General features: G+C 44.0%; 1 protein-coding gene across 3 annotated transcripts in view; it reads left to right on the forward strand.

Annotated features, from left to right (window-relative positions):
• The window catches only part of PTPN11 (protein tyrosine phosphatase non-receptor type 11), a 78461-nt gene that overhangs the window by 30343 nt on the left and 33815 nt on the right, over positions 1-14303 (forward strand). For all 3 annotated transcript variants that reach the window (XM_044275800.1, XM_044275802.1, XM_044275803.1), the window contains 5 exons: positions 6035-6131; positions 8549-8628; positions 8732-8890; positions 10653-10784; positions 13791-13945. In XM_044275800.1, the coding sequence (XP_044131735.1) occupies positions 6035-6131; positions 8549-8628; positions 8732-8890; positions 10653-10784; positions 13791-13945 (623 nt within the window). The remainder of the gene's footprint in view (positions 1-6034; positions 6132-8548; positions 8629-8731; positions 8891-10652; positions 10785-13790; positions 13946-14303) is intronic.

The raw sequence follows: 14303 nt of genomic DNA on the forward strand, positions 1-14303 counted from the left end.
TAACATTGACCAGCAGGCTGCGCCAGAGAGGCGCAGCCTACTGGATATTACTGAAGGCTGCACTGGGGCCTACATCCGACTCCAGGCAGCCCTCACACACATTGGCACCCCGCGATCGCATTTTCAGGGTTCCAATGGGAGACACAGGGAGTCCACTCCCTCTGTCAGCACTTTACATGCGGCGGGCACTATTGCCCGCAGCATGTAAAGTGTTAAACAGTCCGGACGGGCACTCCTGCCGGTCCTGGCTGTTAGAGCAGGGCCGCGGGGGGACCCCTGCAGCGCGTAGCCTGGGCCGCTGTAAAAAAGTGGCGGCCCAGCCTAAGGCCCCCTTAGTGACTGCCGTAAAAACATGTATGGGTGGTCACTAAAGGGTTAAGAGGTTTTTTTATTATTTTTGCAGACACGGTGTAACAATGCCTATTCTTGTCCGCAAAACAGACAAGAATAAGGCCTGTTCTATCATTTTTGCAGCGCTGTGGAATGGACATACGGATGCGGGCAGAGCACAGGATGCGGCCTCGTTGAAATGAATGGGTCCGCATCCAATCCGCAAAAAATGTGGTTCAGATGCAGAGCCAAAAATATGATCGTGTGATTGGAGCAGGAGAGCAACTGCTTGTTTCTATATAAATGTGTCCACCTAATCACTCATTTGTTATCAGTTGCATCTTTTATGTGGTGCATAATATCATTGTTTGTCAGCAACACGGGGGGAAGATTTAGTATTGAAAACTCATCCTTTTTTTAACCATATTTTGCACCAAAAAACTGGCGTGCATTACACTTTCTTACACAAAAGTGTAATACACACTTTTACACTTTCCCTGACAAAGGAGTACTGCGAGTGCCGCTGTCTTATCAAACAGCTGATCGGCGGGGGTCCCAGGGATCGTACTCCTACCGTTCAGATACTGTTGTCCTATCTAAAGGATAGGTGATCAGTATTAAAATCTCAGAAAACCCCTTTAAAGAATTTTTGGTGATTGTTATTTTAAATTTTCCATGTCAATATAGATCGTGCCATAAAATTGTGTAGTTTTCACCTTGCCAACTAGGCCTAATAATAGGCACCACTTCTTGGGCTGAACAGATCGCTTTACTGCAGTTATCTCCTTATCATTACAATCAGGATTAGAATAACAGCATATCTGTGTATAGGTAACCCAGGATACTCCATTCACTATAGGTAATTGTCAAAGCAGATTTACTCCTTGCTTGTACAATGACTGCTGCACAGGTCACAGAGCATATCTACTCCTTGCTTGTACCTCTGCACAGGTCACAGAACATGCCTAGGAAACTCTCCCATAGAAGTTAGTGAGGTCCTCTCCTGACCATTGTGTTTATTCACTGTATTATTTTCCCTTATAACATGGTTATAAGGGAAAATAATAGCATTCTGAATACAGAATGCTTAGTAGGTGGTCAATTGAGGGTTAAAAAAAAAAAATTAACTCGCCTTCTCCTCTTGATCTCGTAGTTCCCGGTCTCTTCTGATGAGCTGTCGGCTAAAGGACCTTTGGTGACGTCAGATCACATGCTCCAATCACATGGTCCATCACCGTGGTGATGGACCATGTGATTGGAGCATGTGATCTGACGTCACCACAGGTCCTAGCAGTTAGTTCATCATTAAAGAAGAGACCGGGAACTACGCGATCAAGAGGAGAAGGTGAGTTAATTTTTATTTATTTTTTTAACCCTCAATTGATCACCTACTAAGCATTCTGTATTCAGAATGCTATTATTTTCCCTTATAACCATGTTATAAGGGAAAATAATACAATCTTCACTACAACTAACCCAAACCTGAACGTCTGTGAAGAAGTTTGGGTCTGTGTACCACAGTCGGTTTTTTATCACGCAAGTGCAAAACACATTGCACCCGCGCGATAAAAACTGAACATCGGAACGCAGTCGCAGTCAAAACTGACTGCAATTGCGTACCTAATTGCGCGGGTTTGCCGCAATACACCAGGACGCATCCGGACACGCCCGTGTTAACCCAGCCTAAGGCTGAGTTCACACGGGCGAGATTTCCACGCGGGTGCAATGCGTGAGGTGAACGCATTGCACCCGCACTGAATCCGGACCCATTCATTTCTATGGGGCTGTGCACATGAGCAGTGATTTTCACGCATCACTTTTGCGTAAAAATCGCAGCATGCTCTATAGGCTGGGTTCACACGGGTGTGACTGATTTGTTCAGGATGCGTCCCGGGTGTATTGCGGCAAACCCGCGCGAGTAGCTACCCAATCGCGGTCAGTTTTGACTGCGATTGCGTTCCGTTCAGTTTTTATCACGCGGGTGCAATGCGTTTTGCACGCTCCTGATAAAAAACTGACTGTGGTACCCAGACCCGAACTTCTTCACTGAAGTTCAGGTTTGGGTTCAAGGTTGTGTAGATGTAATTATTTTCCCTTATAACATGGTTATAAGGGGAAATAATAGCAATCTTTAATACAGAATGCTTAGTAGAAGGTCAATTGAGGGTTAAAAAATAATTAACTCACCTTCTTCTCTTGATCGCGTAGTTGCCGATCTCCTTACTACTTTAATCATGAGCTGCCGGCTAAAGGACCTGTGGTGACGTCACATCACATGGTCCAATCACATGGTCCATCACAATGCGGATCCGTCCGACAAATGCATTGACATACTGGATCAGTCTCTCCGGTGTCATCCGGAAAAACGGATCCGGTATTAATATTTTTTTTTTGCATTTTTAAAGGTCTGCGCAGACTGGAAATCCGGATCCGTTTTGCCGGAACCCCTAATGCCAGATCCGGCAATAATACACTTCAATGTAAATTAATGCTGGATCCGGCATTCCGGCAAGTGTTCGGTATTTTTGGCCGGAGAGAAAACTGCAGCATGCTGCGGTATTTTTACCGTCCAAAAAACGTAAAAGGAACTGAACTGATGCATACTGATAGATACTGAACGGAATGCTCTCCATTCAGAATGCATTAGGATAAAACTGATCAGTTTTTTTCTGGTATTGAGCTCCTGTGACGGAACTCAATACCCGAAAACAAAACCGCTAGTGTAGCAACAAAAAAGTAAAAAGGTCATAAATAATACCCTTTCCCGCTGTGCCAATGACCAAAAAGTAGCCAGTCCCAACAATACAGTAAGTAACTCTTGCTGTTTTATCACGCGCCACTTCAGCAGGGGAAGTCGTGGCAGATAAACAGTTTATTTTGGATAGATGATTATATTTGCAACCATTGTTTATTTCACAAATGGGATGCAGTGAGCCTGGTTTATGAACCCGGGAACGCAAGATTGCATCGGTGATGAATACAGTTATAGTATGACCGTTCACTGCGACACTGTTAATAACGGGTTTTATACATTTGGCTGTCAGTGCAGACAGAAAGCAGTGGAAAATGTTAAAAAGATGGGGTTTGCATTTGCTGAATTATTTTGCACAGATGTTGTAAGGTTATAGTTTGGTTTTAGCCCTTTTTATTGTGGCATTGCAGCATTCTGCCTGTGAGAGAACCGCATTGCCTGTGTTCTAGTGCCTCATGCTGCAGTGTCTGAGGAAGGTATAGTGCTGCATAATGAGAACTTTTGGCGTAGAAAGGCTAGACCTAAATGACCATGACTCTATTTAATGCCGAATTAACAACTGCAAACAGATGGCCTATGCATCTCTTTGCCTGGCTTGTAAGCACCGCTAATTCCCATTAATTATACCTTCCACTGAAAGTAAATATACGGATGCAGGGAGGTCACGTAATGACTTTATGTAAAGGGCTTCAATTTACCAGGAGGTGAAGCCATTTACTCGAAAGAAGATTGTAATTAGTTGTAGAAAGAACACTACACACGAGCAATGAATGAGGAAGTCAAGAAGACGCCTCAAGCCTCCCTTCCACGAATGTTGATTTCCGCAGGCAAGGTTAAGACGGCTGTGGAGCGATCAGAGACGAAACCAGCGTTGGGGACCAGGTAAGTATGCACAGTGTCACAGGCCAGGGCATTGTGGAAGGGTTTTTTTTTTTTAGTCTTGGATAACCCCTTTAAATTAAAGGGAGTGAAAATAAAGTTTATCAAATAACCTCATCACTGAATCTGTGGGGTTCCTGAGCTGCTGGTCCCGATCCTCCGTGATTACAGAGTACTGTATATGTGACTGAATCACAGCACAGCGGCATCAGACCTGGTCTGCTACTCCCAGAATATGCCCGAGACGTTTCATTGTGGGTTCCTTATGCATCTCGTGAAAATACAGGTTTTTGTTTCCCATAGCAGTCATATATACTGAAGTGTATTCCTTGCAAAGAGGTAAAAGGACATGACCACATACAGAGGGTCTACTGGTATTCAGCAGCCGCAAAATCCACCACCACCTCGCGGTAATGCTGCCAGATTGCCGATGATTTCACCCGACATCTGCAGCAGAGATCAGCATAGATGGACATGTCTTAGATGTACAATCCTCACCGCAAATCACGTTTTGTGATGATTCTCTTGCAAAAGGTTGCCGGACGGAAATTGTTAAGCATAATAGATATCTGTCTGTGGCTGGTTTTACTTTATTCGTGGGTTAGAGATCCTTATTCTGTTAAGGAACTATTTTCCTTTAGTTTGTGACCTTGGTAGCTAGGACATTGGACTATACATTGGTGCACTGGGGTATAGTGTACAGGCTGATGGGAGACTTGATGAACAGAACAGATTTTTTATTTTTATTTTTTTATTTATTTATTACACTCAATGGATTCCAGTACAATTTTAATGAGAAATGTACTAGAAGATGTTTGCACTGCTGCTTTGTCTGAATATGTTTGGGTGTTAGGCAGTTTTAGATAAGTGAGATAACTGTGGTAAACGCTCTCCATGTGGGAGCCAGATTTCCCTTTCTGAATGCTGCTCTTATAATGGGACCTACCTAACAGCATTATAAATCAGCATGGACCCGTGTTCTAGAGATGTAACTTCATTAAAGGGAACCTATCATGTTAAACATGGTGTCTGAGCTACAGGCACCATATTATAGAGCAGGAGGAGCTGTGCAGATTGATATATAGTCTTGTGGGAAAAAGATTCAGTAAAACTTGTCATTTATACAATAAAATTCCTGCTGTATCTCAGCTTTGAAGTCGAGGGGACGGCCCTATCAGTGACTGACAGCCTTCCCTCTATGACTGTATACAGAGAGAGCTGTCAATCACTGATAGGACCGCCTCCTGGACTTCAAAGCTTAGAATGAACATGGCTATAAATGAATAAATACCAAGATATACGGAATCTTTTCCCATAAACCTTTATATCAATCTGCTCAGCTCCTCCTGCTCTAGAACATGCTGCCTGCAACTCAAACTCCATTTTCAATGTGACAGGTTCCCTTTAAGGATCCAAATTCACTGGTGGATTAATTTGTGTATTAAAGGGGCATCCAGACCTTGAGCACTTGTTGAAACTTTTCTGTCTTGTCTGATCCCTTGCCAAATACAATCTGAAGCTTTCTCCATGCTGTGTGTGATCATTCATCACGTGGACGGAAGACCTTTAAAAGTATCCTTCATGCAAACCAGTATATATGTTACATTGTGCTCCCATCACCATGTATAGTTCTAGGGAACTCTAGAAAGTTAGCTCTGCTCTGTTTTTGCCTTTTTAATATGTTTTTATTGCATTAATATTTAGAACACCATTTTGGCATCCACAAATAAAGTGCATTACTTTCTATGAGGTTACTAAAATATATTTCTCTGGGTGGTGAAAAGGATGGTCTTCTTGATATCGAGTGCAGCGGATAATGAGGTGCTCAGGTTATTTCCGCCCCTGCTTCTCCATGTGGAAATCAGTGCTGCACAAGAGGGGTGTATATTTTAGGAAGGTGTTGCCAGCAGATCTGATTGTAACTCTGACTGACAGGTAATTGCTCAGTCTGGGAGATGTAGCTGCATCTGGTTGGGAGAAAGCCTAAAAGAGCTGATTTAAATGGCAGAGATTAATGTTTCTATGTTTCTTCCAAGGAAATGAATTGAATGTATTACTTTTTTCTTTTCCCAGACTTTGCAGCAGCAGGAATGCAAACTGCTATACAGTCGTAAAGAGGGGCAAAGGCCTGAAAACAAGAATAAAAACCGCTATAAGAATATCTTACCTTGTAAGTACATGGCACCACGATTTTGACTCTCTCTCTGCTCTGTAGGTTTTAGCCTATGGAAGATGGCTTGCATACAAAAATGCTTTGTATGTGCTCTTTGCTGGCTTTCACTGGTATGACCACAGCCTGAATCCTTTACGAGACTCCTGCTTTAACTCAGGTCATACTACTGCAGGTTAAAGGACCTGTCACCTCTCCTCCTGTCACCATGTAATGACTGTTCTGGAGCATCTTTTCATATAAATCTTTGTTGTCCCATTCCTCAGTTATTGCTACTAGAAGTTTCGTAAAGGGTTTATGCCACAAATGTAAAACTATTATTTTTTTATTTTTTTTAACTCACTGACCTACTTGTCTTGGAAGGCTTTTCTGTGGGTGGGCAGCAGCTCACATGAGACAATCAAGCACCTCTATCTCCCAGCATATATTACAATTTTCTCAACCCCTTCCTCCTCAACATAGCAAATAGTTCCTCACATGTAGCCCTAGAGATGACTATGGTATATAATGCCCCCACAGTTTCCTCCCCCCCCCCCCCCCCCCCCGTCTAGAGATGTATGTATATTTCTTTGAATGTAGAAGTAGGGATGAATGAGTGAAAGGCGTCTGAAGCACTTCACCTGCTTCTCTATGGGATAATGAAATTGGTAAGGAGGAAGGGTGCTAGGATGTTACTAAGTAAGTTAGTCCACCACTAAGTGCAAGAGAAGGTGGACCAGCAGGAGGCGCCATCAGATAAGAAAATGTTATGCACAAAAAACCTGATGATATTTTTATTGCCTGTACTTTGTAATAATACTTCATTTGAAATTCTCTACTCTTTGCCTAGTAATTTTTCATAGGCTATCCCCTTTAATAAATCTGCATCTTGGTGTTGCCAGTGGGAGTGTCCCTGCACGGTTTCTCACTGGCAGCACTAACTGTACAGTGTCAGACCACTAGTAATGCCCAGTTGCAGATTCATTAATAAAATTCTAGTAACAATATCAGAGAAATGGAGCTACATAGTTATATGAAAAGCTGATCCAGAAATATTAGGGTACTTTCACACTAGCGTTTTTCTTTTCCGGCGCTGAGTTCCGTCACAGGGGCTCTATACCGGAAAAGAACTGATCAGGCATATCCCCATGCATTCTGAATGGAGAGTGATCCGTTCAGGATGTCTTCAGTTCAGTAATTTTGACTGATTAGGCAAAAGATAAAACCGTAGCATGCTACGGTTTTATCTCCGGTGAAATAAGACACTTCTTTATGATTGCTATCCACCTTAGGGTATGCCCACGAAGGACAGAAAAAACATATACATTAGAGTTTGCCGCAAAATGTGCATGTTTTACAAGCACTTTAACAAGTGCGCGTTCGCACAAACTTTTGTACTAATGTTCTTGTGCAAAACAATTGTTTAACAAATGCAACGACCACCTGACTATTTCACATGAGGGCTAATAGTAATAGATCTCACACTACGCAGTGACATTTTAGCCCAATTGGTCTTTTGTCCCCTGCAACTTGCAACTTTTCACATGCAATACTGACCGCCTCAGAGGAGCGACTCTGACTGCGTGATCTGTAACCCTTTACACAGTCAGTGTTTGTCAGTGATTTCCATCAGTGATTGTGAGCGAAAACCAGAAGTGAAGCCTACACAGACATAAGGTGTAATGGAAAGATTTGCACCTTATTTTTGACCCACATCTGGTTTTGGCTGACAAAGGCTACATGCACACGAATGTTTGTTTCTGTGTCCGTTCTGTGTTTTGTTTTTTTTTGCAGATAGGATGTGGACCCGTGTGCTGTCCGCATCAGTATTTCTGTTCTGTAGCCCCGCAAAAAAAATAAAAAATAGAACATGTCCTATTCTTGTCTGTTTTAGGCATTGTTACAATGAATCCGCAAAACACATACGGTCGTGTGCATGTAGGCAAACACTGATGGAAATCACTGATCGATGTCTGTGTGAAAGTGGCCTAATCTTTATAAAGATCTATTGGGGAAAAAAATGGAGCCGAAAATATTTACAATGCAAAAGATGTCCATAGCCTTTATAGTGAAGGCAAAAAATATGTTGTCCTGGAAAACCCTTTAACATGCAGTCCTATGTAAATTGTACTAGATTTTCTATTGTGTCTGAGTCTAGAATCTGTCTAAAAAGTGGATCCAATTCGTGCAATTTGACGCAACTAGCGTTACAACACTGTCTAAAAAGGGAGTGAAGCTTAGCGGGAAGGGGGCGTGGCGTAAGGTGTGTCTTGCCCCAAAATTGTGCTGGTTCTGTAACATCTTTACGTACCTTAATAGAATTCTGACCGCTAATGAAATGGGCTACACCTTAATCGTGTGAACTGAGGCTGTGTTTCCCACTTTCATTGTACCTATTGTTAGAAATAAACACAATGGCGTATTATCTTTTCATACAGTCGACCACACAAGAGTTATCCTTCATGATGGGGATCCTAATGAACAGGTTTCGGATTACATCAATGCCAATACCATAATGGTGAGTCTTAACCCTTCATAAAAAATGCATGTTTTTATTTTTTTGTTTTGTTTTTTAAATGTGTAATTTATATAATGTACTTATTCCATATTTTATTCTGCAGCCTGAATTTGAAACAAAATGCAACAATTCAAAACCCAAGAAGCGTTATATTGCTACTCAGGGCTGCCTCCAAAATACAGTGAATGATTTCTGGAGAATGGTTTTTCAAGAAAACTCCAGAGTTATTGTCATGACAACTAAGGAGGTAGAACGAGGCAAGGTGAGTCTGACGTGGGAGTCTGAATCCATTGCTGAGTCTGGCACTTTTAGCACAATAGAGATGGAAAAATATCCCTCATGGATTAGCATGTGTCTTTTCTAAAGTAATTGTCTCTTCTGAGACATAGGTTGTGTATTCTAGCAATATTCCACCAATGTCAGCCTCTCTACAATCATTTCTGGCTCGGCTATCTCCAGCAGTCCCATAGTAGTGAATAAAGCAGTGGATGTGTATGAGCGGTGCCTTCTCCATTCATTTCTATGGAAGTTTCGAAAATAGCCAAGCGCGCTTGCATGGCTATTTTTGGAACCCCCATAGAAATCAGTGGAGAGCACATTTCGCATGCACGATATGCTCTTCTTCACTTTTTGTTCCCTGTTCTAGAGATAGGTGCAGGTCCCACCCCATGTAAAAACCATTCTGGAACATCTATTCTTTGTTGTGCCTTTCCGTTATTATTTCTACTAGAAGTTATGAATAAATTACTAGCAGTCTGCAGTAAGGGTACAGAGGGGAGGTAACCAGTCGGGGGCGTGTACCTGCACAGACTCTCTCTTTCAATCAGTGCTGTCATTTTCAGTCTGTGCAGGTACACCCCCCCCCCCCCCCCTAAACTGGTTACCACCCCTCTGTACCCTTACTGCAGACTGATAGCAATTCATTCATAACTTCTAGCAGGAATAATAAAGGAAAGGCACAACATAGAGCCATAAGAATAGATGCTCCAGAATTGTTATTATGTGGGGAATGCATGGAGCTACTAAAACAGACATGTCAGGAGCGGTGACAGGTCCTCTTTAATGTATAATTGAATTTGAGACTACTTTCTAGATAAGTAGGTATTCAGAAAAAGTTTTTGCACACTTTGTTATAGAGCTAGTTTCCTTAAAGATTTCTATATTGAAATAGCTCAGTTTTTGTCCAGATCGATTGTGCTTATTTTGAAGTTTCACTCTAAACATGAGGAATGTAAGGCGATGTTCACAGTTTCTGTTCGTAAAGGGGTTGTCCAGGAATTTACTATTCATGGCCGATTCCCTCCAATCAGCTGTTTTGGCGCTGGAACTGCACAGCTTTTCCATTATATTGGATGGAGCACCTACTGCAGTGCTGCTCTCATTCTCTTCAGTGGGAGCAGCGCTGCAGTTACCAGCTCCTTCCACTACACAATGGCTGGAGATGTTCATTTCCACCACTGATAATACTAGGAAACGGCTCATTAGCAGGGATTGGGGTATCGCACAATTTGGCAATAAGATATTGATGACCTACCTGCATACAAACCATCAGTTGTAAAATTCTGGTCTATTCCTATAAAGGGTTTGTCTCATAAAGGAGATGTCTGTCCATATGCCTTTTTATGGTATTTGGACATCATGGTGGTGGTGGATCTTCCTGTCAGGATGCCCTCTTTGAGCCAGATGATATAGTTGCTTTGTATTGGTGGCTTCCCTTCTGGTGGAGTTAAGCCATCTTAGTAATGCTAAAAAGCCTCCGTGTAATGCTATGGTAAGTGCTTGGCTGACCACGGCTTTCCTGGGGGGGAGATCAGGGGAATGCGTTCTAGAGCTAACGAGACAACCCCTTTAACGGAACCATGATCTTTTAGTGTAAGGATAGCAAACTAAGATATTCTTGCCATCAAAAACAGATTCCCCTCTTGATCTAGAAAGACATTTAGAGGAACGGATATCCAGAAAGTGATGTAAATCTCAGTCTTTGTGGCGAGGATGAAATGTAATGCAGGGTTATGTATTTTCAGAGTAAATGTGTGAAGTATTGGCCTGAGGAGCATGCACTTAAGGAGTATGGAGTCATGCGGGTGAGAAATGTCAAAGAAACACCAGCACATGACTACATATTAAGAGAACTGAAACTTTCAAAAGTAGGGCAAGTAAGTATTGCTCTTTTCTTGATTATTGTATCATAGATGCAGTTTGTCAAGCCTCATTTTTGCATAAGTACAGAATAAGGTAGTAATTACCGACCCTTTTACCATCAGAGAACCTGTGAAAAAAGGTCTGTTGTTGAACCCTTTTACCTATGCCGTTGTAAAATGGACCTCTGTCCTGCTTCTACTGCCTCCATCGAACCTCCTAAACAGGTTCCTTTTTATCCTGGTGGAAAACACTAGTATTGGGGGCAATTGAAAAAAAATTACATCTAATTCAATATTTATGCTTGAATTTGGAAGTAACTCTTCAGACCCCTCCAGCCAGACTTCTGCGTGTAGTAGAATTACAAGTTCCTGTGGAGGCTGAAAAAAACGAAAGTGAAGCTTTTTAGCCATGTGCCACTCAGAGGAGAAGCCTTAGTCTGTGTATGGCCACCTTTTGAATTTTATTTTTTTTTTTAATTTTTTTTTTTGTGGTAATGATGACTTTTTATCTAATGCCTGCAGCCTTCCTCTTCAAAGTAGGGTTGTCACGATAGCAAAATTTTGATTCGATTTCGATACCATAAAAAAGTATTGCGATATTCGATACCACGCAAAAAAAATAAAACGCCAAAAAAGCAGCGTGCATTCCGCATTTTATGGAACGTCTGGCCCATAATCGAACATGACAATGTGCTAATGTCAGATAAACCTAACTAGCCTATTCCTGCTTTTATCTATGCCCCTGTTATACCAGAAATCTAACTTTTATAATATGCCAATTAGCCTCTAGGAGCAGGTAGGGGGGGGGGGGGGTTGTTTCTTCTCCTAGAGGCCCCGTTCTCTTACCTTTGTCTCCTCCCTCCAAGTCCTGATTGACAGGGGACAGGGCCAGGCAGCGCTCGCATCCATCTGCCAGCCCTGTGCTCTGGGGAAATCTCGCGCAGTTCAGCATTCGACGCAGGCGAGATGAGGGAAAGACGCTCGCAGGCTGCCAGCTTCCTCACCGCGCCTGCGTCGAATACTGAACGGCACGAGATTTCACCAGAGCACAGGGCTGGCAGACTGATGCGAGCGCTGCCTGGCCCTGCCAATCAGGACTTGGAGGGAGGCGAGAAAGGTGGGAGAACAGAGCCTCTAGGAGGAGGAACAACGCCCCCCCTGCTGCTCCTAGAGGCTAATTAGCATATTATAAAAGTTAGATCTTTGGCGTAACCATGAGGGGTTAACTGCTGCTAATCGCAGCTCCCTGTCATAGAGGTCGGGTGCCGGCTATGTGCTTCTGCCTCCTGTATTTGTGTTAATGGATTAGTTATCATATCATCATTGGTAGCGCAGTGGTCACAGGCCCTCTCCTCCTCCGCCCCTCTCTCCTCATTGGTGGTGCAGTGGCCACAGGCCCTCCCCTCCTCCGCCCCTCTCTCTCCTCATTGGTGGCAGCGTCAGCAGCAGCACAGGGGGGTGGGGGAGTGACTTCCTCTCCCCTGTGCTGCTGAGGAGAACATGGAGCTGAGAGCAGCGCGTGCCATGTTCTGTGATATTAGGCTATGCTACTGCGCAGCCTAATATTGGTAAATGGCAAATCTGGGTATCGAATCGATACCGGTACAAAATAATCGATTGGGTATCGTTAATTCGATACCCGGTGCAACCCTACTTCAAAGAGAAGATTAATACTCATCTGCCCCCACCGCTCTGGTCCTCTGTGCCGCCTCCTGCTTGACCATGTCCCGGTCCCAATAACTGGCTTCAGCGGTGTCATGGCCACAAGCAGCACATCACAGCTGAAGCTCAGTTATTATGTGAACAGTCCAGAGACCAGAACATGGACATGCAGGAGCCAGCACGGAGGAGCAGATAAGTTTTAATCTTCTGGTTACGGAGGAAAACTGGGGGGACTTGAAAAAAAAAAAAATATATATATTATTCCCGGAGAACCCCTTTAAGCTAGCAATACACACTAGACCAGGGGTGTCAAACTCAAATTCATCGGGGGCCGCATCAGCAGTTTGGTCACCGTCAAAGGGCCGGTTGTATCGGACTTATGGGGGATCTGTGGGTGACACTTATGGGGGATCTGTGGGTGACACTTATGGGGGATCTGTGGGTGACACTTATGGGGGATCTGTGGGTGACACTTATGGGGGATCTGTGGGTGACACTTATGGGGGATCTGTGGGTGACACTTATGGGGGATCTGTGGGTGACACTTATGGGGGATCTGTGGGTGACACTTATGGGGGATCTGTGGGTGACACTTATGGGGGATCTGTGGGTGACACTTATGGGGGATCTGTGGGTGACACTTATGGGGGATCTGTGGGTGACACTTATGGGGGATCTGTGGGTGACACTTATGGGGGATTTGTGGGTGACACTTATGGGGGATTTGTGGGTGACACTTATGGGGGATCTGTGGTGACACTTATGGGGGATCTGTGGTGACACTTATGGGGGGATCTGTGGTGACACTTATGGGGGGGATCTGTGGGTACTTACAACTACAAGCGCTCGCCGCTCGATAGGCAGGAGGGAGGAGGCAGGCCGGGAGGACAGGCGCTGGCAGCGTGAGTTATACGTCATGCGCCCACCCCGCCTGCTTCATTCATAAAGTGGGCGGCGCAGGCGCGTGACGTATGACTCACACTGCCAGCGCCCAGCCTGCCTCCTCCCTCCTCTCAGTCTCGGCGAGCGCTTATAGTTTTATTATCACTTCCTGCAGGGGCCGCCTTCAGGAAGTGATACTAAAAGGTGAAGGCTGGCGGCCGGCGGCGGGCCACATGACAAGGTCTGGCGGGCCGGATTCGGCCCGCGGGCCTTGTGTTTGACACCCGTGCACTAGACCTATGTGAGTTAAAGCCATAGATATTGGCAGGTTCAGCCGACCATCTATTGTGTATGGGGTCTCCTGACACTCTCCCTGAATGGCTGGTATTGGAGGAAATAAGGATAATGACGATCAGAGCTCTCTTGTGTGTATGGTAATCCAATCTTCTCAGTGTATTATTGCTTTTTATACTCCAGGGTAACACTGAAAGAACTGTATGGCAATACCATTTCAAAACCTGGCCGGATCACGGAGTACCTACAGATCCTGGTGGTGTCCTGGACTTTTTAGAAGAAGTTCATCACAAGCAGGATAGTATACCTGAACCAGGGCCTGTAGTAGTTCATTGCAGGTAACTAGCTTCTTAACCTATTCCTCCTTTTCTTATTGAAACAAAGCATAGCTCAGAGGTAGTGTTGAGCGAACTTGTGTTTTAATATCGGCGTCTAAAGTTCGGGTTATCGAAGAATCGCGTTATGGATTCCGCTACCATGGACCATAACGGAATTTAGAATCCATAACACGATTCTTCGATAACCCGAACTCGAACTTTAGATGCCGAACTTAAAACACAAGTTCGCTCAACACTACTCAGAGGTTGTACAGGTTTATAAAATAACATGGCTTCTTTCTTCCAGAAACAGTGCCACACCCGTCCATGGGTGGTGACTGGTATTGTAGATGTGAAGGAAGAGTAGCTGCAGTACCAT

This window comes from Bufo gargarizans, chromosome 1 (assembly GCF_014858855.1).
Source record: "Bufo gargarizans isolate SCDJY-AF-19 chromosome 1, ASM1485885v1, whole genome shotgun sequence".
Taxonomy (NCBI): Eukaryota; Metazoa; Chordata; class Amphibia; order Anura; family Bufonidae; genus Bufo; species Bufo gargarizans.